Genomic DNA, 22,620 nt, shown 5'->3' on the forward strand with positions numbered 1-22,620 from the left:
AAGAAAATATTATACTAATATCACATCAACACAAGACACATTTTACTGATAAATGAGCAGCTTTAGCATAAATTATTGCAGCATTCCTCCAGTAGAAGGCACATGTGTAACACCAAAATAAATCTTCAGCTGTCATTCATTCAATTTTTTTATCATGCTGCATTTCTTAAAAATATGAGCCAATGTAGTGCAGAAAATTAATTCGTATTCCCCACTATTTATTCAAAATATGAAGAGGTCAGTGTTTAATGATTTTGTTCATTAGAAACATAAACAAGCATCTGCAAACTAGAAAAGCATTCATCCTGTTATCAACTCATGCCTCCTTCAAAAATACTTAAGGAAAAGCTTCCTAGCTTCTTCTCATTGTGTCTAAGGACTTCAGAGTTTAAGTAAATGCCTCTACTACTTGAAATTTCATGATATGCAGTAAGTTTTTCTTCAAATAGCACTTTTTAAATACCTAAGAACTAGGAACAACTTTATGCAATCATCCTATTACTCATATTTGTTCCATCATCTTGGAACATTATAGAATTACCCATCTTTACATCCACTTTTAAAAAAGATATTGATCTTTCTGTATGTCTCATCCTATCAAAGCAACAATTTCACATGTATATAATTATCAATTTTAAACATGGACCTGCATTCCTATAATAGGTGGTATTCACCTCCTCCACCTTAACCCAAGAGACCTATTACATAAGCAAAGTAGGTAAACATAAAGCAATTACTTAAGAAAGAGCATCTGAACAATTTATCACACTCACAGTATAAATACACGGTAGGTATTTGAATTTTGTATAGGTATAAAAACAACCAATAATGTTTTATGTAATTATGAGCTACACATTTTCTGTCCAAGTCTGGATGAGTAGAAACTGCCACAACTGAACTACGCATAACTTATCTTTTACATATCTTTCTAATGATTTTATGTTCTCTTCATAGGTATTAAAAAAAAAAAATCGAATAGAATATATTCGTCTTTATATACTTGGGATACATATATGTCACACAGAATAGTAATATCAACTTGTGTATTAAGACTGTTCAACCAAAAATCTAAGATTATGGAAAAAAGATAGCAGAAGTTTAATATGTAGAAAGTACCTTTAGCAGTGAATCTTACCTTCTACTGGTCCAGCTGAGTTAATAGTAGAGAATATGACTCTGATTCAAAGATGCAATTAAATGCATGTTTAATACAAAACACAGTAGGTAGTCCCAAAGGGCAACAGGACCAAAGAAACTGATTTCAAAGAGCTATTTCAGAAGTTCCTCAAATAGTCTTGGGGTTCCCAGCCTACTAAGCTTCTCATACTGTATCTTTAAAATATTTTTCTGTTGAACTCAAATAAGCCTTCTGTGCTTATCTGTCCTTTCCTTTAAAATCAAAGAACACATTGTGATTTCATAACATTCTGGGTTTTAAAAAAACCCTCACAAAACTACTATATTAGCTTCTTAGTAAAGTTTATCATTGTGAAGCAATCATAACCCATCTGTTTGGTTTAGTCAGCAGAAATAAACAGATATAATCTTAAAAAAATTTAACTTGCCATGACTTTGGCTCCCCAAAATGGAGATAATTAATACTGTAGAGATCCATGTCCTCAGTGTGCCATGCAAACGTAGTTTTCCACATGCCAAAATAGAGATATGGTGTATTTACACCTTCGATAGAAATTCCACACTCTTCTCCTACAACATCCAATATTGTATTAAGATGGGCAATGTTCCATTCCTCAATACCCTGGAAAAGATACATAATAAATATATTACTAAGCTTATAAAGCAATTTTATATAATAGTCCCAGTCTAAAGATACATGCTTGATCTAGCCTTTCAAAAAACTGTGTTCATACATATTTGTAAGCACTTTAGAAGACCATTCAAGTAACTTGAGGAAAAATTCTCTTGATCTTACTAAGTATTAGATCAGGTTATAAGTCTCAGATGTTCAGAGCAGAGAACATAGCGAGTCCCTATCTGGTTTACGCTTTTACCTCAAATCTAATGTGGATTGAAACACCATACACAATAGAAATAATAGCTGCAGACAAAACCTTTCATGAGTTGATAGCTGGAAGCCACTGAGTTTCGTTGGGCCTATCTATGCTTTTATATTACAAAGTAATACAAAACAGTATGAAAAAATGGTTTAAAAATTTATTTTACATGCATAAATTTACCATTTCTCTGAAAAGTACAAAAACTAAAATGATTACTTCACTTCAGATTTATTTCTAATCATCATGATGTACTGCACAAGAAATATACCACAAAAAAACTATTGATTTCATGGCATTTAAGTTGTTTCCTTATGTTATTGCCAAAAAAATCTGTATATTAAAAGTCATTCCAAAAGCAATATATGTAGGTTTTGTTGTACTTCAGATTCAACTGAAAAGTCCAATTCTAATTTCAGGTAATACAGCATGTAAGAGACAGTATAAACAAGATCAAAGCAACAACACTGAAGAGAAAAAAATTAGACTTCATTATGACAGCAATTATTAGCACTGCCAGGGAAGACATTAGCCAGTGCTCAAGCAGTCAGAAAAACAAGAAATATAACCAAAACTATTAAAAACTCAATTCAGACAAGTTTTATTGATAAGACAGCCTCTAAGTACACCCTTAACCATGGGCTGCTCTGCCCAACACCCATCACTAAACCTACAGCTCTGGTAATCTTACTGTGAATGCACTGATGGCAGACTCCAGTCCTGACGCAGCTGATTAAGTAACATAATGATATTTAATATTTGGACAGCTGGGGTAGTAAGAGTACAGGTAAAAGCAAGAAGCAATGAAAATTTAATACTCTCAGTTTTCATTCCGTTGTTTTTTGAGATTTGTATGTCAAGCAAGTTACTTATGAAGCAGCTACAACTGACAGACAAGAAGATAATGTCTGCATGAAGTTCAGAGCTATCACTGAAGGAGCACTTCTGACTGCCTGCTATGACTATTCCACTTATTAATAAATACTAAGTTATTTGGAATTTTACAAAGGAGTAAAGGATGTTTATAAAATTATTTCATTTCAGACAGCAATTTTTTTCTCTTTTAAAATGGAAGCCCCTGGATTTGATGCATTTGTGAAACATAAAAGGCATTTGAAATTTAAAAAGTAAGAACAATAAAATTAGTATCCTCAAAGAAAAGAACACCCCATCTGATCTCAAACAGTACATGCTAGTAAAATCTGCACCTTTCAAATACAAAGAGTGGCGGCAGCAAGTTAATACAGCTGTAAAGAAAAAATTTAAGAAATAATTTCTAGATAAGAAGTCCTCAAATTAATTTACAAATTTTATTTTTTAATCACATCAAATTTATCTGTTTACAATTTGTGCAGTTCATTTGGAGAAACAAATTAATACAGCAAACTATGAGAAATGACTTGACCACAGATACATATACAGGATTAAAAGAAAACGATAAATACTTGTAAAATTCAACTGTTAATCTAGGCAGTTACTCTGACAGCAGCCTACAGTAGACTAGAAACAGTGTAAGTATTGCAGCAATTTGCACTTGAAGGTTTCTTCAGACAGAGGTATTTAACTTTCTATTTAATAGTATTCCATGGGCTTTTTTACCAATTATTCATCCCATCACAACGTTTCACGCATGTAAACTTCTAGCAACCCTAATATCCTGAAATCTTAGTGTTCTACTATGTATTAAGTAATAGTTAAGAGAATAGTTGTGGTTTTTTTAACAACATATCTCTTCTTTGCATGCTCGGTTAAGTCGTATTCCAACTAGTCATGAAGCAAACTGCTAGTGATTTGTCCTCAAACAAAAGCAAATCCTACCATAGACACCAATCCTAGAACAAATAACTTACTTCAAAATACCAAACATACCAAATAAACAATCCACAACTTCTACACTTAAGATAGATGAGCTATTTCCTTTTCCTAAAGTCTATTTTCAAAAAGTATTCTTAGCTCAAAAGGAAATGTACATCTAACTGGCCAAAACACTAAAAAACACACCGATTCATTTCTGAAACTGCTCCTACATTCATTAGACTTAAAACAATGAATCAATTCCGTATTTTTGCCTAGATTTTCACAAGTAATTATTACAAATTATTATTAAATATGTTACTTTATCTCACAGATCTCTCTGGTTTAATATTCAAAAACATTAAAAAAATGCTTATATGATTTTAAAGTAAAATATTGATTCTTGTTTTTACAGTAGTTGCGTAACTGGTTCTAGACTTAGTAATTGCAATGTACACTGAAAAGATCCCAGCTGTAAAAGTGTATTTTAATAGATCAATACATAGCAATACATCTCAAAATTTAAGTGTGTTTTCACAGGTTAAGCTATATTTAATAACAACTGTTAGAACAGCAGTACATGTATTACTTGACCATGACATATATTTGCTAGTTTCTTACAAATACACATTATAATCTATTCAATATTATGAAAATACAAAATATTTATTCTCCTCAGAATATCACAATACCATCCGAATATTATAATAATTTCAGAGGAATATGTCAAGATAGTATTTCTAATTTATACACACTTCTGATAGTAAATTCATTAAAGAATACTTGTCATCATTGATAACTGTACCACACAATAACTAGAAAACTATGTTACTTTTCAGCTGCTTCCTTAAGACAACAAACAGGCTTGAAACACTTTACCAATTATGGTCATTGCTATGGACATTATACTTACCTTGTATTTCCTTCGAGAAATATATACTATATACTATATACTATATACGATCTACTATATACTATATACTATATTACTATATTACTATATACTGTATACTATATACTATATACTATATAGAAGACCACTATTCCAATTTTCACTCGTTTTGAAGGTGATTCAAACTTACTATAAATTACTATCACATTTTTATTACTCTTAACGGTCTTTGAAACTGCTTTTAATGCAAAGTGAAGGCAAAATGGGACACTTGACAAGCAGTTCTCATCTGAATACTTGCACACTTTGGAAGGAGCTGACCCCTTGTTTTTCCAAAGACGCAAATAGTAACACGTATCTCAGCACACTGGTAAAAAGTGAAGCTGAGGATTGAAAGCAGCAACCTCTTTGCATGTAAGAATAAAATAGGCTTCAAGTGCAATAGTTTTTTTTTTTTTAAGTACTTACGAAAGTGACATTATGCTTAAATCACTTAAGTCAGTCAACAGTGTGATGAACATGATTTCTGTGTGTATACATTATTACACACAATCCCTTTTCAGTGTTTAATTTTTCCTTTGATTATCTCACTGCTTCATTTCAGTATTAATCTGGCAAACAAGGTAGTTGTACAAGTAAGATTAAAAAGCCCTTATGAGTGATTGAAACAAACAATACAAGAAAAGTATTACAAGAAAAGTAAAAAAAAACTCATTAAGAGACAGAGTGGAAAGGAACAGGACAAACATTACAGAAGAATTTTTAACTCCTCTCTCCACACAACCTTTCACTCACATCAATGAATACGAAAAACTACTGCCAGGCTTTTACTGTCCCTTCAAAGCCATTAAAACACATGAAGGAGAGTGCTACAAGCAAAACCTCTGCACCATAAACACACAGATTAGCAAATACAATCTCCCTCATTAGATTGTTTTTACTTTTCAGTATTTTGAAGGATATAACCACTGCTTTTGAAGCACCCTTTTGAAGGGTGGGGAAGTAGATTCTTTGGAAATCACAGTAGAGAAATGACTGCTCACATTGATCTCAACTACAAATGTATTACAGAAAAAGAACATCATGGAATCACAGACTAATCTAGGTTAGAAAACACCTTTAAGATCATCAAGAACCATCATTAAGTTGGCCCAGCCAAGACTAAACCATGTCCCCAAGCACCCTATCCACAGGTCTTCTAAATGTGTCCGGGGATGGTGACACAGCTACTTCCCTGGGCAAGCCTGATTGGTACTATTTCCTTTCAGTGAAAAACCATTTCCTAAAATCAAAAACAAATCTTCCCACTGCCACAACTTGAGGCAGTTCCCTTTAACTTAAGAGAAAATGCCAACCTCCACCTGGCTACAACTTCCTTTCAACTGCTGGAGAAAGTTATACGGCCTACCAGGCTACAGCTCCAGCTCCCTCAGCCATTTCTCATATGACTTGTGCAGCGTCTTCACCAGCTCCCACTGCCTTTCCCCAGACAAACTCCAGCATTTCAACATCCTTCCTAAATTATGAGGCCCAGTACTGGACACAGCACTCAAGGTGTGACCTCACCACTGCTGAGTACAGGGGGACAATCCCTGCCCTGCTCCTGCTGGCCACACTCTTGCTGATTCAGGCCAGGATGCCATTGGCCTTCTTGGCCACCTGGGCACAGCCTGGCTCATGTTCAGCTGCTGTCACCAGCACCCCCAGGTCCTTTTCCTGTGGGCAGCTTTCCAGCCACTCTGCCCCAGCCTGTGGCACTGCCTGGGGTTGTTGTGACCCAAGGGCAGGACCTGGCCCTGGGCTTGTTGAACCTCACAGCCTTGGCCTTGGCTGATTGATCCAGCCTGTCCAGATCCCTTTGCAGAGCCTTCCTGCCCTCCAGCAGAGCAACATCCCACCCAGCTTGGTGTCCTCTGCAAACTGACTGAAGGTGTACTCAATCCCCTCATCCAGATCATTTATACAGATATAAAATAGGACTAGCCACAATACTGAGCTCATACACATGACTGGCCCCCAGCTGGATTTAACTCTTTTCACCACCACACTCTGGGCGCAGCCATCCAGTTTTTAACCCAGCAAAGAGTTGCCCTGTCTCAGCTTCACTGTGGAATTCTCTACCTGACTCCTGCTCTCTGCATATCCATCCGCCACTCCCACGCAAGCAGCACAGGGCAACAGGGAATGAAAGTTGCTTTCCTCAGGAGGAAGGGTCCTCTCACTCTCGCTCTGTCCCAACGTGGGATCCTCTCCCCCAGTAGACAGTCCTCCACAAAGTTGTCCCTGTAGGTCTTTCCCACTGACTACAGTTCTTGACAAACTGCTTCTAGTTTCTGTGCCTTTCCTGTTAATGCTTGAGTTTTGTCAGAAGCTTCTTGCACATTCATGCAGACACCTGCCATTTTCACCTGACTTCCTGCTGGCAGGAAGACTACTCTTAAGCTCAGAAGAGGTGAAACACCAACCAGCTTATTAGGGTCCCTCCTTCATCCAGGGCCTTATCCATGGGGACCCTTCCAACAAGGTCACTGAAAAGGCCAAACTCCGCTCTCCTGACAGCCAAGGCTGTCCTGCTCTCTGTATTGACACCTCCCTTTAAGATCCTAGCTCCACCATTTCGCAGTCACTACCACCAAAACTGCCCTGCCCTTCACATCTCCTGTTTGTGAGAGGTGCAGCACACAACTTTGGTCAGCAAGTTGTTACTGATGCTCTCCATAGACTCTCAGATTACTAATGCCTGCTGCAGTCCTGCAGTCTCAGGTTTAGCTACAATTCAAATGCAATCCCTAACTCAACTAAAATCCAAACCCTATGTACAATATCAAGGTGCTGCTTTAAAATCAAGTTGGCTACTCTGTCACAGATATAGCAGGAAACTCAAGTACAACTTTTGCTAGAGTAAGTATCAAATTAGAGATGCACCTCCACTTTAGCAAATAAAAAAACCAACTGTTAGCTCACAATCACTGAATCAATCACTCTTATATTTCTAATTATATATGCTACTCACACCTTATACATGAGAGAAGGTAGGCATTAGGAATTGTCTTACCAGGAGAAATAAACCTGAGAGGAGAAAAATGGAAGTGATTTCTTCCAGACAGCAGCTGAGGAGAGTGGTGAGGCAGACACAAAACAATATTTTTATGTGTTTCTTCCAAACTTGGTGTTTCTCTACAGAATAGCAGATGCCATAGCCAGCACTGAAGTCAGATATGTTCTATGACTCTTTATAAACTTTAAATCAGTCACTTTTCTTTGGAATGTCTTTTGAAACCAGGAAGATTTTCCCCCTTCCCCAGTAGCTCAATCAGTCCATATACAAATCATGCTTTTTCTTAAGTCACCTATATTGTCATTCTCCTACAAAGCACTGCCATTTAACGTAACAGCAATTAGAATGCAAATAACACAGAATAATATTTCAAGCACACCTTCAATTATATGGAATTTATTGTTTATAAAGCTCTATAGAGCCCACAGAGATATATGTTTTTACAGATCATCTGTGTTCAAAGCAGTCAACTAACTGTAAAGACATTTTAAATGGTGAACAGATTCTGGAATAATCCAAATACTACAAGGGTAGACTTGAATCGGTGGTAGCAGTCAGACTTCAAAGCATGTACTCATAGCTTTGTTTCTTTATTTCTTTGTTTTGACTAGGGCATTTTTTTGTTTGTTTTGTGGGGTCTTTTCCTGTTTCATGTAACCCAGGCTTTAGAAAACTTTGCCCCATCTTCCAAACTTTTCAGAACCTATCATCCTCTGGTCTAAAAAAGCAAATACTACAAAATCCATAATTTCTCTGGCACAGTGCCAGCAAGATCTAGATTCCACAAACAACAACAATGCTTCTTAAATGACCTAAATAGTAAAAATTAAGGCTTCACCATGCTTAAGATAAAAATATCTCAATATAAAATTGACTGTCATGAAGTGGAAAAGAAAATGTAACTGGTAAACTGAAGAACGGATTTACAGCACAGCAGTATTTCTCACTAATTTTGATGGCCCACCTAGACATATGAGTCACATTTGCCTTTGGTTCCTGGTGGTTTTCTACCTGGAATTATGTCAGATATTTACCTTAAATGTAACATCTGTAACACACAATTTTCTATAAAATGTATTTTGTAAAAAGTAAACATTTGTTTTGTTTCTTGCAAATAGGCTGCCATGACAAATTAATCCCACCAATACCCTTCCTCCTGAATGCTGCCCAAAATGTCAGTGATTTGTATTCATCTCCTTTCCCCAAATAATGAAAATCCTGAAGGAAACTGAATGAATATATGAGAACAACCTCCAGTTTCGAATAGAATCAAAAAGATCCATTCTTAGCAATATCTTCAAGCACTAAGACACGAAAAATATTAGTTGTGCAATTACACCATCTGCTGGCCAAAAATCAACTGCAGCAAAATTACTCAGAGAACATTTGATCACTGGCATCATAACTTTCTCACCAACACTTTGGTACCATAGTATATTCCTTCTTTTCCTCTATACACCAAGTGGGCTGTACACCAGCGCCTGGCTGTCATATTAAGTGCTCAGTCTGTTCACAGTCCTCAATGTCAATTCCTTTCACTCACATTTCTCCTTTGTTATTTGTTCTTAAATAATACCCATTTTATCATAGGCATCAAGGTTTCTTTATTCTACCTTTTATTGCTTTCTCCCCACTGCAACTTTGAATGCTTTGTTTCTTTCTCCTATGCACCTAACACCTTAGTTAGGATCCCTAAACGCTGTTTTTCTCACTTTCCTCTTTTGCCTTTTTTTTCACCTCCCTTCCATGTCTTTGCAAGAGTATAATTCCATGAGAAGGAAATCTCTGACGTTCTATTTGACCAGCACTTTCAAATTGTGTATTATTGCATTTATCTTTTCTTTGAAAATGTCGCTCATGCAAGAGTAAACTAAGATACTAAAGACTAAAGGAAACACAATCAAAACAAAGCATACATTTGTAAAAAGTTATGCCACACGGCATTTTTTGCCAAAAATAAAGAAACAAACATCAGAGAAGAAAAAGGGTAAGCTTCTATTTCTTGAAACACTGTTTTTCTGTGCCTCATGTTGGTCTTCATAAAGCAACAGCCACCTAGAATGTCTCTTCACAGAAACATTCCAAGTTAGAATCTTCAATTATTTTCTAAATGATTTCTTAAAGCAATTCTGTGGACACACAGAATTTGAACTTGCTTTCTCTAAACAACAGACTATTGGACATTCTTTATCTTTCAAAGACCACCTAACTCAGTGCAAAAACCGAACTGCTTTCAGCCATACTGCATGATTGTATTTATCTCTGAACAGTCTTCAATTTGTCTTCTGTGAAGAATTGTGAAATACTAGTAGAGCCTCAGACCATCTGCCACAGCAAAATCATAGGTTTTTTTTTAATGATTGGAGAAGGTAGTCACATTAAATAACCCAAGAACTTCACACATGGCACCTTCTTTTCATACAAGTTTGTCCTGTATTTTTTAAATCCTCAATTTTTTTCTGAAATGCTAAGATTTCTTCTCTTAGTCTCATTACTTAAATAATCCCTTCAAAATCTAGTTCTTGTAGTTTCTTACATAGCCTAATTGATAATGAAATGGATATTCCGTAATTCTTTAGATAATGAGATCTGTTTTAAGAATCCCTTTATTATCCATGGAGATCCTGGCAAATAACCACCAAAATTAATATACTTATAACATTTTAATTTCATCTGTTTAAATTGAAAGGTAAACAATATGAGTAAGCACATTTCCAGGAAACTGCAGACATTCCAAGCATGTAGCACAGCTACCAATATTCCTCAGTGAAAGAGAGAGAGATAAAAGTATTCAGTCTTTTAATTTCAAAGTAAAACTTACTTAAAGTACCTCTAAATTTCCACAGATATACACAGGAAACATACATACTAAAATGTTAATAAACAATAAAGTAAGTAGGAAGGCATCTCAAAGTTCTGGAGAGTTCAAAGTGAAGGAAGGAAGAGTCTTATGATCAGGAAGAGTAGCAATATTCTACTGTCTAAGGACAGAACTGTCTAACACTTGCAGACGTAGAGTTAATTTCAACCTTGCTTGGAGTCTTTAAAGTGAGTAATACAAAGATTTCAAAAGATAAGATTCTCAGTCACAAACCAAGAGTGTGTCCTCTAAGCATAGTACCCTTTAAAAGAGGGCTGGAATGGATAAACTTCATAAAAAACTATGCATACTTCATCATAAATGCTCCCATTGATATCTGCTCCATAAATTGGTGCCACAAAAGTCAAGTTCTTCCAGTATTTACGCTCCAGATCTTCATAGTCTACATATCTTGGAGTGCGGTATCTGCAGAGAAAGAGGTAGGCAAAGGTTCAGCACTGTCTTTCTACAACCACCTTTACAATGGACCATGCTCCTGAACCTCCAACCTGAATTTACTTTATTTCAAATGCACTGAAATAGAGGAATTACCAGTTGTCCCAAATTCTTAAGTTTCATGATTAACTATATAATGGAAACCTCCTAACTGACATTTACAGTAACTGAAGTCATCCGCCTACCCATACAACATTTGCTTCAGTCTCCAGCAGCAAATCAGCCCATCTACTGACCATCCTCAGGCTGAACCCCTCCTTTTTATTTCTCTTCCGTAACACACGTGGAAAAGCCACGCAATTAACAGGCATATTTTGTTTTCCCACCTCACTACCAGCTCTGCAAAGACACAGATACAGGTCTTGTACAAGCCTGTCTCACAACAATGTAAACTAACTCAGCCGTGCATCAGCCCTCACAGGCAAAATCAGTACTTTCTTCGCTTCTCCCCTCACCAGAAAAAACTTTCAAGTAAAGGTGTTGTTTCAAACATTGATGCAAAAAATTCTATGATGCAGAGACAAGAAGTATTTAAGGGAAATTTTTCTTTTTATGCCTTTGTAAAAGCAGGAGATACCATAGATATATGCTTAATGATAAGTACATAATACACACATACATGCTTAAATACACTTACATATATACTTTTGAAAGGTTACTCATGTAACCTTTCAAAATCTTGTGGGAACACAACACAAGCGCACTACCACAGAAATATCTACCAACTGCTTTGTCTCTGGATCCTTTGCCTGACTTCTGTATTGCCATATCTAGGTCTTGCTTCCCCATTACTGCAACTTTGAGAAACTAAGTTTCATAGTAGAACTGCCAGTGTGCTACACTTGAAAAACTGGAAAGCAAATCCAGACATACAAGACTTGAGTAGACCTAGTACATTTACATCATGTATTAACTCTGAACGGTAACAAAAAAAAACTTAGCAAAACACATATTAACCAAAGCATTCTCAGCAATAGAGTTGTTTTAATTATTTCTCATGATAGCTCCAGAAATCAGATTGTATTTCTCTTTGGCCCTGAGTAATATGCATACATGAACTCCTTGATTACAGGAGGCAGACAGGCCCCTACTTCCCAGAGGTCAAGTAGAGAAGCACTTTGGTTCAATGGTGAGCTGCAAATGTCTAAACAAATAAAAGATGAAATGCGTTAGACTGAGTACACACGATGCCTTCAAAGGCAAATATGATTTCATTTAGATATTCATGGCTCTTCTCTCTTACCCAAAGGAAATAAGTAACATCCTAATACTGAAGAGAAGAGTCTTTAAGAAAGAAATCTTCTCCATTAAGGAACAAAATTATTTTTATGGGATAACAGAGGCTCTCAGCTACTTGATAGTTTAAGAAATACAGACTGCAGTAAGAGTGTCATAGAAGATCATGTGACACATTTTCTCAAAAGCAGTGACAAATACTTGGAAAGACCTACAGATAGTAATAGAAAGGAAGTCCTCCCAGCTGTTCTAAATTTGCATATGAAATTAAGTTGCCATGTGATTTCAGTAAAAACCATGAAAACTGAAATCAGAAACACGTCCAAACTATATTCTGTGATAAAGAATATAATAAACTTAAAGAACACTATCATACATATTAGAAACTCCCCAGTATTTCTGCATTATTAAAGTATTTTAAAGAATTGGTGTATCTCAATTTATTAGGGGATAATAAAATGTAAACTTTAAACATCTATGAAAAAATATTACTGAAAACAACATCAGATACCATACAGGTGTTATGATTTACTCTCACCTCTAATATTTACTAAACAAATAATTTCAAGAATGACAAAATAGGTTCCCACTTCCAATTACCAGAGAAAATACTGTGTGCTAAACTTAATTTTGCACAAGTAATAGATGTGCTATTAATTGAGGGGGAAAAAAAAAGGGTTGTCAGTTTTGCACTATCATGAAGGCATGGATACTATGCAACATTTGCCAAGGAGTCTCCTTGAAAGCTTTTCATGTCCTAGTTTTTCCTGATCTTGGTAACAGATCCTCTTCTTACATCTAATTTCTTAATTAACCTATGAGAGAAACTTGCCTTCAAACTAAGGCAGTATTCCCTTCCCTCATCCAAATATCTTTTCTTTCTAAGATCCTTTGACTGACCTTCCAGAAACCACTTCCATTTAGTTTTGAGGAGATACTCAAGTAAAATATATTCTTTTTATGTAGCCAAAATGACAGGCAAGAATTCCTTCTATCAATTCCCTCTTCTTGGAATGCTCACCAATTTGAAACAGTACCAAGCCCTTCATGAACCCTTATTTCCCCTCTCATAATATCCATCTTGCCACAACCAGAACATAGACATTCACTAGATGCCTTTGAGTTCTCTTAGATTAATGCAAAAGCTCCTGGACTAGTTAAAAAGGATACTGGAGGTTTTTTTCAGAATTACATGATGGATAGGCCATTCCAACATCTAGGAATTAAACATTAATAGGTGTAATCACATTAAAACTCAGATATATGTCTGTAATATAATCTTCACTATTTGCTACATAAGCATCTTCTGGAAGAGAAAGAAAAAAGGTACACAGAAAGCATCATGCTTCAGGTTTTTCAGACACTTTCTTGCTGATACTGTGGTATCAGACGCTTTCAACACCATAAACACAAAAAATATTCACATTGTGGTACCCTTCCATACCTTGGGAGACAGGAAAAAAAGTTTAAAAAAAATCACCAGCTGCCTTGCACAATCAAAAAAAACCAAAACATGTGAAGATACATATTGTTAGTACCAAGGAAGAGTACATACTTGTCACTGTTGGCTAGCTGCTTGAACTCCTTCACTGTCATGGGTTTTTTCTGAATGTTGTACTGTGTGAAAAGCCCGGACTGGCCGGTGACCATCTGTTGAATTGGAGCAGGAATCACCAAATCTTCAATATCATCATAGTGTTTTCTTGGCTTCCATTCCTTTGGTGGGATAACCTTTAAATTCAGGAAACAAAACAGAACATCACAGTTGCAATAACAATTAAAAATATCCTGGAAAAAATTGAAAGAATAGTTGAAAATGACCACATGGCCAAATGAACATTTGCTTACCAGATGTTTCACACTAACTGATAATGTAGAAACTCAAATTCAAAAACAGAAATTCAAAACAAGCACAGTATCACCTTAAGTCACAAACAGCAGCTCACCAATCTACAGCAATTCAATCATAGACAACTATGCAAAAAAACACATTTATAATAACCAAGTAGACAATTTTTTACAATCAGAAAGCCTTATAATTGACAAATAGTGTGCAATCCATGACATCATATACAATTAATGGTAAAAAATGTGTGGATGTTGCATTTGGGAACATGGGGGTGCTAGGTCAGTAGCTGGACTCAATGCTCTTAAGACATACTTTCTAAACCTAAAGATTCAAAGACATAAGATTTTTATCCTCAAAATAAAAACTCCTACAAAACCTGACAGTCCCCTGTCTGAACACTATTTGGTATAAACAGTATATGTAACTATTTTTTTACTAAAGAGCAAAAAAAACCCAGCTGTTTTAGAGACCTTTTTATTTCAGAATCTGCTCAACTTACTCCCCATAAAACTCCAGGGTAAAACTCTACTACAGTAAGAGTTTGCACTAATTGAGATACACTAGCTTTTATAATTACATGATTTAATCCTCATAATTGAAGATTACAGCTATGTGCAGATTAACAAATTGTAAAGTTAACACATTTATTTCAAATACCACAGAATTACCCACAGTCTCTGAAAACTCCTCACCAGATTCTAAAGTGCTAGCAAAAGAAATCATTAAAAATTTCAAAGAAGCCTGTAGTCACACCAGTGTTCTTTAACAGGCTGTATAATTTTGAACATTCCTTGGCATGTATTATTTCAGCTGAAAACAGGTAATTCTCTACATGTCAAACTGTATCACTTCCAAAACAGAGCAACAGAAAATTTTTATACATATTTTTTTGGTCTGGCTTTGTTTTTGGACCTTTACTTGTCCAAAGGCTTAATGACATGTTTTTTGATCCACTCATTATTTTCATTCTTCTTCTATGCTCAAATCAAATTTCCACAAACACTGGCTTGGAAACCAAGTGTATTTGGTTTAAAGTATCTTACAACAAAGTAGGATAGCTCTTACAAACATGCAACAACCACAAGTGAACTACATTATTTTAAAAATTAATTCACAATTTAGAGGTAGTTTTCAGAGAGACTGAAATGTTATGGTTGAAGGCTTAAGCACTGTTATGAAGGACTTTTTGCCCATTATGGTAAAACTGTATAAAGAAGCTGCACCCACCTAAGCCCACCCCTCACTGAATATGCCTCCTGAGGGAAAACCTGGACTGTGAATTAAGCCACCTAAGGGAACTTGAGATAAGATACTGTTGTTCAATTGACACGATTGTTCTATTATCTCAGGTGTAGGGAGACGTTAACAAGGCTGAGGGAGAAGAATACATCCACAAGAAAGCCAAACACAGTAGCTGTCCTGAAAATCATCTCTGGGTTCAGGGTGGGGGAGGTCACAGCCTACAGGCTCATCTGCTGAGGCCAGATTTGCACATACTCCCCCACAACCAAGGGGGAATGAGAGGTTTTGGGTGTGGCACCCATCCTCCCTTACAGAAACTGGCTCAGTTGCAAATCCCCCCAACCCTGGATGGCTACGTCCACAGGGGATTCACATGAGGCAGGTGACGAGGTGTCATAATCCATCAAAGACCCCACAGCACCCGCAGACTCTTTGCTGAGGCCCTGCACCACAGGACTGCACATGATGCAATGGGACACAACAGATCCAGAATCTTGCAAGAGACTTGTATGTCAAACTTGTCCCCTCCAAGGAGAGCTACCTGGGCATTCCCCCCTGGTCCAAATGTATATCAATCCACTGAACTCTGTGTTTTTTGGGGGACCCTCACCACCAAGAAGACCAGAAGAAAAAGATGTCGTCAGAATCCATAGAGCAATGATATTTTCTACTTAATCTGCCTCTCTGTCACTCTCTTTCTCTCCCTCTCTCTCATACTTACTGTTAAACAAAAAACGTACTTTTGCTTCAGCATATGGTTTCACTTGCACCTTAATAGGCAGAGGCATCTCTCCAATATTTTTAATAACCATCCCAACAAGGTAGTCCTACGCAGCTAGGCTGTTTCTCTTACAAGCATTTCAGGATTCCATAAAAAAGTGTCCCTTAGAGATTTCGCTATTACATCTCTGTGGGAGTTCAAGGTGTTAGCTGCGAGGTCCAGCAGCTATCGAGGTCTTTTGTTATCAGTTAATGAGAGACATTAAGAGAGATAAACTGAATCGCCCCTGGCAGGGGCAGAGACTGATAGTGAGGTAGGACTGTTTACCTTATGCATAAGTGATTAGCAGGAGGGATTGGACAGGATAACGGCAATCAGTGACCCATTAGGAAAGTAAAACATGTAACTCTAGAAACCCAAGTTCTTGTAACGCTTAAGTTAAGTTTGTAACACTGTGAAAATATGATGTTCTTTGTACAATAAATTGGACTTTGCAGGAGCCAGGCTGAGAACCCCAAATGAATCGCCGACACATCTCTCCAAGAAACACATAAAATTCTAAAACAGATACATCCTGAGATCATTTGCTACCTTCGGAAAACAATCACAAAAGGGTAACTTGTAATGTTAATGCACTTAAGCAGTCCAAAGAAATCCAATCAAGACGGTTAGTGCCAAAAGCACACAGCAAAAGACAAACATCAGGCCAAAGAGAACTTATCAGATAGTAACCTGCTTCCACAGCTAACGTTTTTATTTTACACACAAATAGGTGGTTTTTTCCAGTTTTTACAAAGGTGCAACTCCCTTTTCCTTGCTTCCTTCTCAGTTTCCACAGGGCTTCTGCTGTGCAGGAACTACTTAGCAAGTTTCAACGTTGTTTGGTTTTAGAGAAAAAAAAAGGTAACCCAATCATCTTGTGATTCCTACTTATTTCTTTCACAGAAATCTTAAATTATGTGCACATTAACAAAACACAAAATGTTGTTTGGAAGCAGAGAAGTCATGCATTCCGAATATATGCATAGAAATCAAATACGTGCACAGCGATTTCCATTTTCATGATTATTAAGCATGAAGTTGTAGGTTAGGCTCAAATATACTAATACTGAAAAGCAAAATTTGCATTATCTTATTTAATTCAAGGTCAATGCTTTAAGCAATAAAAATTTTTTTGTGAATATGGGTTCAAAATATCCCCTTCCAGCTAACTGGAGCATGTTTATTACTGTTGTAATTAGAGTGCTGGTTAGAGAAGTGAATTCTGTGGGGATCAATATGCAAAGAACCATTTTAAAAGAAGATAAAAATAGGCTTCCTACCCCAAAGAATTTGCTTTTTCTCAACGAAGACAAGAACTGAAGTTGTTAATGTATCATGTTCAAAGCAACACACAGCTAGCCAGTGTATGAGCTTGAAAAAATGACTAGGTTTTTAGCACTGACCTGTCCCACTAAAGCCTCTTCGTATCTCCTTTAGTGAAAATAACCTCTTCAAAGCCAAGCAAGTTAGATTCATTCAATGGGAGCAACCTAGATCAAATTCATCAATCCAGCTGTTGAACGCTCAAGCATGAAAAAGGAAAAGCCCAAGGCAAGGCTTTCTCATTTACATATTTATTTATTTACCAAAGATCCCAAGCATATTAATACCATCTAGTATCATTTAGTGTGATATACGTACAGTTTTAGATAGGGATGTCTTTTTTGTATCAGTCAATCTCCATGAAGACTGCAGCACAGCACCACAGAGGTTAATGCAGAGTGCTATCAGCACACACATTTCTGTTAAATCCTCAGTCATACACTGGTAATTTCCCATAGAACTGATTCTGAATGGCACTGGCTACTACTACGTAACTATTTCTCCCCAGCTCATCTGAAAATTGCTTTTCTTGTACTTGCCAGTATCTATTTTCAGCATAGCGTTCTGAAATTACTTTTCCAGTTGCCTATGTGACTGCAAATTAATTTAACTATTTTGCTTCATATTAACACAGTTTGAGTCTTTGAAACACTTTTTCAGTAAAGATAACTAATCTATCAGTGCTGCTTAACTGTCATTTGTCCTTTTGTTTTCAGCCTTTGTCTTCCTTTTGAAGTATAGAATCCTCTGTAACAGTAAGACTAAAATATTTTCTATGCCTAAAGCTCATTTCAGACTTTCAAAAGCCTAATGGCAATTTTTTTGCCAATTTGCTCAAGGGATCCCACAGTACATTATCTGCTTTGGAAATGGCTTAATTTTGTTTGTCTAGTACCTTAATTACTTGTTTCAGACATAGTATTAGGAACTTCAGGGGTGGTTGTAGTTTTTTTAACATTTTATTCCCATACTCTGTCCTTCCTTCAATATGTGAAAGCCCTATAGTCATTTTATCCCCATTTATACAAACATATTCTTCTACACAGGTCTTCTCCCCTTACATATCCACATTTGACCTAAACTGTTTGATATGCCTACTCTGATTGTGTTCTCTGTTTAGAGCTTAAACTACTGTTTCTGCATATGCATATAGAACTTCTGGTAGTTGTTATTCTCGTTGTGTTCATACTTGAGATGGTACATATTGGACTTTAAAAAAATTACGTTCCCTTTAAGTAATTTTCTGTTACTATCAAAACTGAAAAAAAAAAATCCTGTTATTTTAAATCAAATTTCCAAAACTCAGAAAATGTCCCTTAAACTTTTGCATTAGTATGAATTAGTCACTCCAAAAGATTTGTTTTAAAAAGTAGTTGGTTTATTTACAAATTTTTGAGATAGCATCAAAGTATTGTGAAAAACTTGAGAATATAAAATTCTCAAGACAACCTAGTAATGTGTAGCAAGTAACTGAGAGACTGAAAACAGATGCTTTAACTGCTGTTCAAGCAAGAAAAAGATATCACCACAATGAATTTGAAGTATATTGTTCAAGATTAAAGGATTGCAATAGTTCATCCCCACATAAAACAAACAGGTTCCACAATACAGCTGAAGATAGGAAAAATTCAGCTCAGGCTTTCCACTGTTGTCTATTTATCACATTTCTACTTCTGTTTGCAGAGAAGAGTTTGAGACTATAAGCTATACGTACTCTATCATCTGAAATTAAAAAAAAAAACCTAAATAACCTACAAGGTTTTCAAAGAGTGAGGAGTTCAATTTTGCTTTGTTTCACAGGACACAGGAGGAGGGAGTGGGCAGGGGAGGAAACTAAGAATTTCAAGTTTTGTTCCTCTTTTCTCAGATTCTAAATGCCTTGACCATGCATTATTAGCTTAAAAACCCACTGATTGAGATGGCTATTCCCAATGAATGCTTACAATGACTAAGCTGGTATTTCTTGACCTGCACTGGTTTCTGCTGGTTTAAAAAGTGGCAAAACAGACACAGCATAAACAATTACATGATGTACCATTAAATTATGTCAGACTGAACTTCTGACAATCACTCTCTGCTAGGGGAGGAACTCCTGCTGTAAGGTCCTGGACCTTACAGGTGCCATTGTTCAAAGGGCAATGCAGTCACAGTGTGCTTCCAGTTCTCATTAACAAGAACATATCATCACCATTAAAAAGAAAACTATTTCCGTTCAAACACTGCCTTACTATCTTCATGCTCTCCACCAATGAAATTGGATTATTTGCTTCAGAAAAGCTTTACACAACCCTACAAGACCAAGTTCAACACCTGGTATATTGGGACTACTTTAATTTATACAATCAACTCTCTGTTTTGATCTGATCTGACAAAAAATAGTTTAAATCTACTTAGAAAGAGATCCTATGTTGCTATTATAAACTTATAAACAACTTACAGTTAGAAAGAAAACAGTAAACAACATCTTCACTAGTCTGAATGAAATATCAGACACACCAAAAGGCTCTTTCTTAACAGTAACAAAGCAGTACCTATTCCATGAAAACTATGGGGAAAAAAATGTTAAATACTAAAAAGGTCAGGGTTGTAATCACCAAAATACCAATAACGGGAGAACAGGTACTAGGAGCATTTTTCTTCTGTGTTATAGATGCTTACCTTTGCAACTCCAGCCCTATGAGCACCTTGAGATTCCATGTATGCTAAGTATTTGTTGAACTCCCTAAATTCATCCATCGAAGGCCTAAAAGTCATGATTTTGCAGCTTGGGTTTGGAGGACTATCTGAGGTAACAGCAGCCATTCTGGTTCAATTTCAATCCAGCTGTAAAAAAAAAAAAAAAAAAAAAAAAAAACCACACTGTAGAGAATAATCTGTAAAACAAATTCTGAGACTCAACATACACGGTTTCAAACAGGAAAGAAGTTTCGATAGTTATCTGTCCATGCTAGTATAAAAGACAAAAAACAAATGTTTACTTTTTCTCCCTACTCCTTTAAGAATCCTCAGCCTTTTTACCCAGTGTGAACACTATTGTAAATGACACGTACACAGTCCAATCTGTACCTCTGTTTTTACAGCATGTTTTCTCAAGTTAACCCAGCATTTTCCTGTGTAGATCCATCTGCACGTTCTCACCTAGAGAGTTATGTTACACAGGCATAACCAAGACTAACAAAGCTATGTTTGATAAAATATCGCTATTCCCATTCAGTAAATGAAGAAAACCAATTACTTCCCACTCACACTGCAAATACAGAGGAAGACCACTTTGATTTTCTAGTTCTCACATCAGTAGTTTAACAACAGGACTATATTACTGCCCAGTCTCTGAAAACTCTTTAACAGAAAAAAAAGCATGCAAGGTATACACATAAAATCAGCATTTCCTCTGATTTCCATTTCTACACTGAGGATGACTAAAAGAAAAAGTCATTTCTATTTCATACCAGGATACTACTCATGGAAGGACTGATCTTTAGGCAAGTGACAGATACACACTATTCTTCAGACAGTGTTGCAATTTCCAAGTGTACCACGTGCCATCTGTTGTTCACAAAATTCTTCACTAACCTTACAAAAAACCTGCTTGTAACAAATGTCTTCCAACGTGCTTGGATCAGATCTGTGGTTATCTCAACTCTCTGTGCCCCACACTGGGTGCCAAACAGGCAATTAAGTACCACGCAGCTCATCATTCACTTCCCCCTCCACAGTGAGACCGGAAGGAGAATAGGGGAAAGAAGTAAAACTCAAGAGATGAGATAAGAACAGCTTAATAATTAAACAAAGTAAAATTTAGTTTTGTTTATTCTTATCAGAGGGAGAGATAAAACCCAAAAAAACCCAAGTGATGCACACTGCAATTGCTCACCATCCACTGATTTATGCCAAACCCATCTCCAAACTGCAATCAGCCAACCTTCCAGGTAACTCCCCCACTTTATATCTTGGGCATGACATTCCGTGATACTGAACAGCCGTTTGGATAGCTCGGGTCATCTGTTCTGGTCAGCTCCCTCCCAGGTTTTTGTGCATCTCCTCACTGGAAAAACACAAAACCCTTTAAAGTCCCTGATTTAGATTAAGCACTGCTTGGCAACAATCAAAACATCAGTGTGTTATCAGCATTATTCTCATACTGAATCCAAAACATAGCCTGTACCAGCTAAACACACAAAATAGTATTGATTCTGCCAACTCATATAAGCTCACAGTGTCAGATGTCACCTGCATCGCCTGTCACTACATCACAGATGAAGCCAGTTTCCAAAAGCATAAACTGATTTACCAATAAACTTCCAGCTGCTATGTAAACAAATTAAATTCTTCATATAGTAAGTCAGCATCAAACGGAAACCAATTATCAACCTTTTAATACTAGTTTTGTCTGTGGGTGAAGAACGTAAGAAACCACAGTGCCTATATGCGTTCCTACAAACCTGAGGCTCTCTCCTCTTCCCACATTTTGTTAATGTCAAGGGGTATAAGTTTGAAATACATCTGATTTCCTATAGTCCTTACGCAAAACGGTAAGGAGACAGGAAAAAGCCATATCGAAGTTGTTCAGCTATGAGAAAAGCTGCAACATTCTTTTGGTCAATGATTGATTTCAAGCACCAGGCACACCGAAGTTATTACTGCATAAATTATCATGACAAAAATTCCTCTTAATCAAAACATCTCACCAAAATACACCATAATTATGTGAGATGAGCTGCTTTAAAAACAGCCATTTGCCAAACCAACTGAACATACCCTGGTACCTTGCCACAATGCAGAAATTCAGTTAATTTAAGGATTTCTAATCAAACTAATAAATTATTAGCTCATGCTAACTTTCCACAGTCATACGTGTCAGCATTCTTGTTTGGCTACTAGATTCTTAAAATCCTATTTGCGAAGATACTAACAAGATTATTCTTCTATTTCTCTGGAACTAAGACAAGGCTCAAACACATAACATACCGTACTGTGATGAACTACCATCTGTATCATAACCAGAATTAGTAACTTTCAACTAATTATGAAGACATGTATAGAGCATTGGAAAGGCACAATCTTTGCTCAGCTTCACTAAAGTGTGAAAAATGTAAATCCTGCCTTTCACAGATTTTTTCCTACTCGTTTCT

At 36.4% G+C, this 22,620-nt stretch overlaps 1 protein-coding gene across 6 annotated transcripts in view; it reads right to left on the bottom strand.

Annotated features, from left to right (window-relative positions):
* The window catches only part of KDM4C (lysine demethylase 4C), a 249,253-nt gene that overhangs the window by 216,799 nt on the left and 9,834 nt on the right, over positions 1–22,620 (bottom strand). For 3 of the 6 annotated variants that reach the window (XM_085043366.1, XM_085043368.1, XM_085043371.1), the window contains exons 2-5: positions 20,147–20,311; positions 13,867–14,042; positions 10,931–11,045; positions 1,566–1,759 (exon numbers count right to left, since the gene is read on the bottom strand). In XM_085043366.1, coding sequence (XP_084899492.1) covers positions 1,566–1,759; positions 10,931–11,045; positions 13,867–14,042; positions 20,147–20,290 — 629 coding nt within the window. In that variant the 5' untranslated portion in view covers positions 20,291–20,311. Of the gene's footprint in view, positions 1–1,565; positions 1,760–10,930; positions 11,046–13,866; positions 14,043–20,146; positions 20,312–21,061; positions 21,173–21,362; positions 21,534–22,620 lie in introns of those variants that run through there. The other 3 variants (XM_085043367.1, XM_085043369.1, XM_085043370.1) reach the window with 3 other exon arrangements.

This window comes from Lichenostomus cassidix, chromosome Z (genome assembly GCF_008360975.1).
Source record: "Lichenostomus cassidix isolate B80296 chromosome Z, HeHo_3.0, whole genome shotgun sequence".
In the NCBI taxonomy this organism is placed as follows: Eukaryota; Metazoa; Chordata; class Aves; order Passeriformes; family Meliphagidae; genus Lichenostomus; species Lichenostomus cassidix.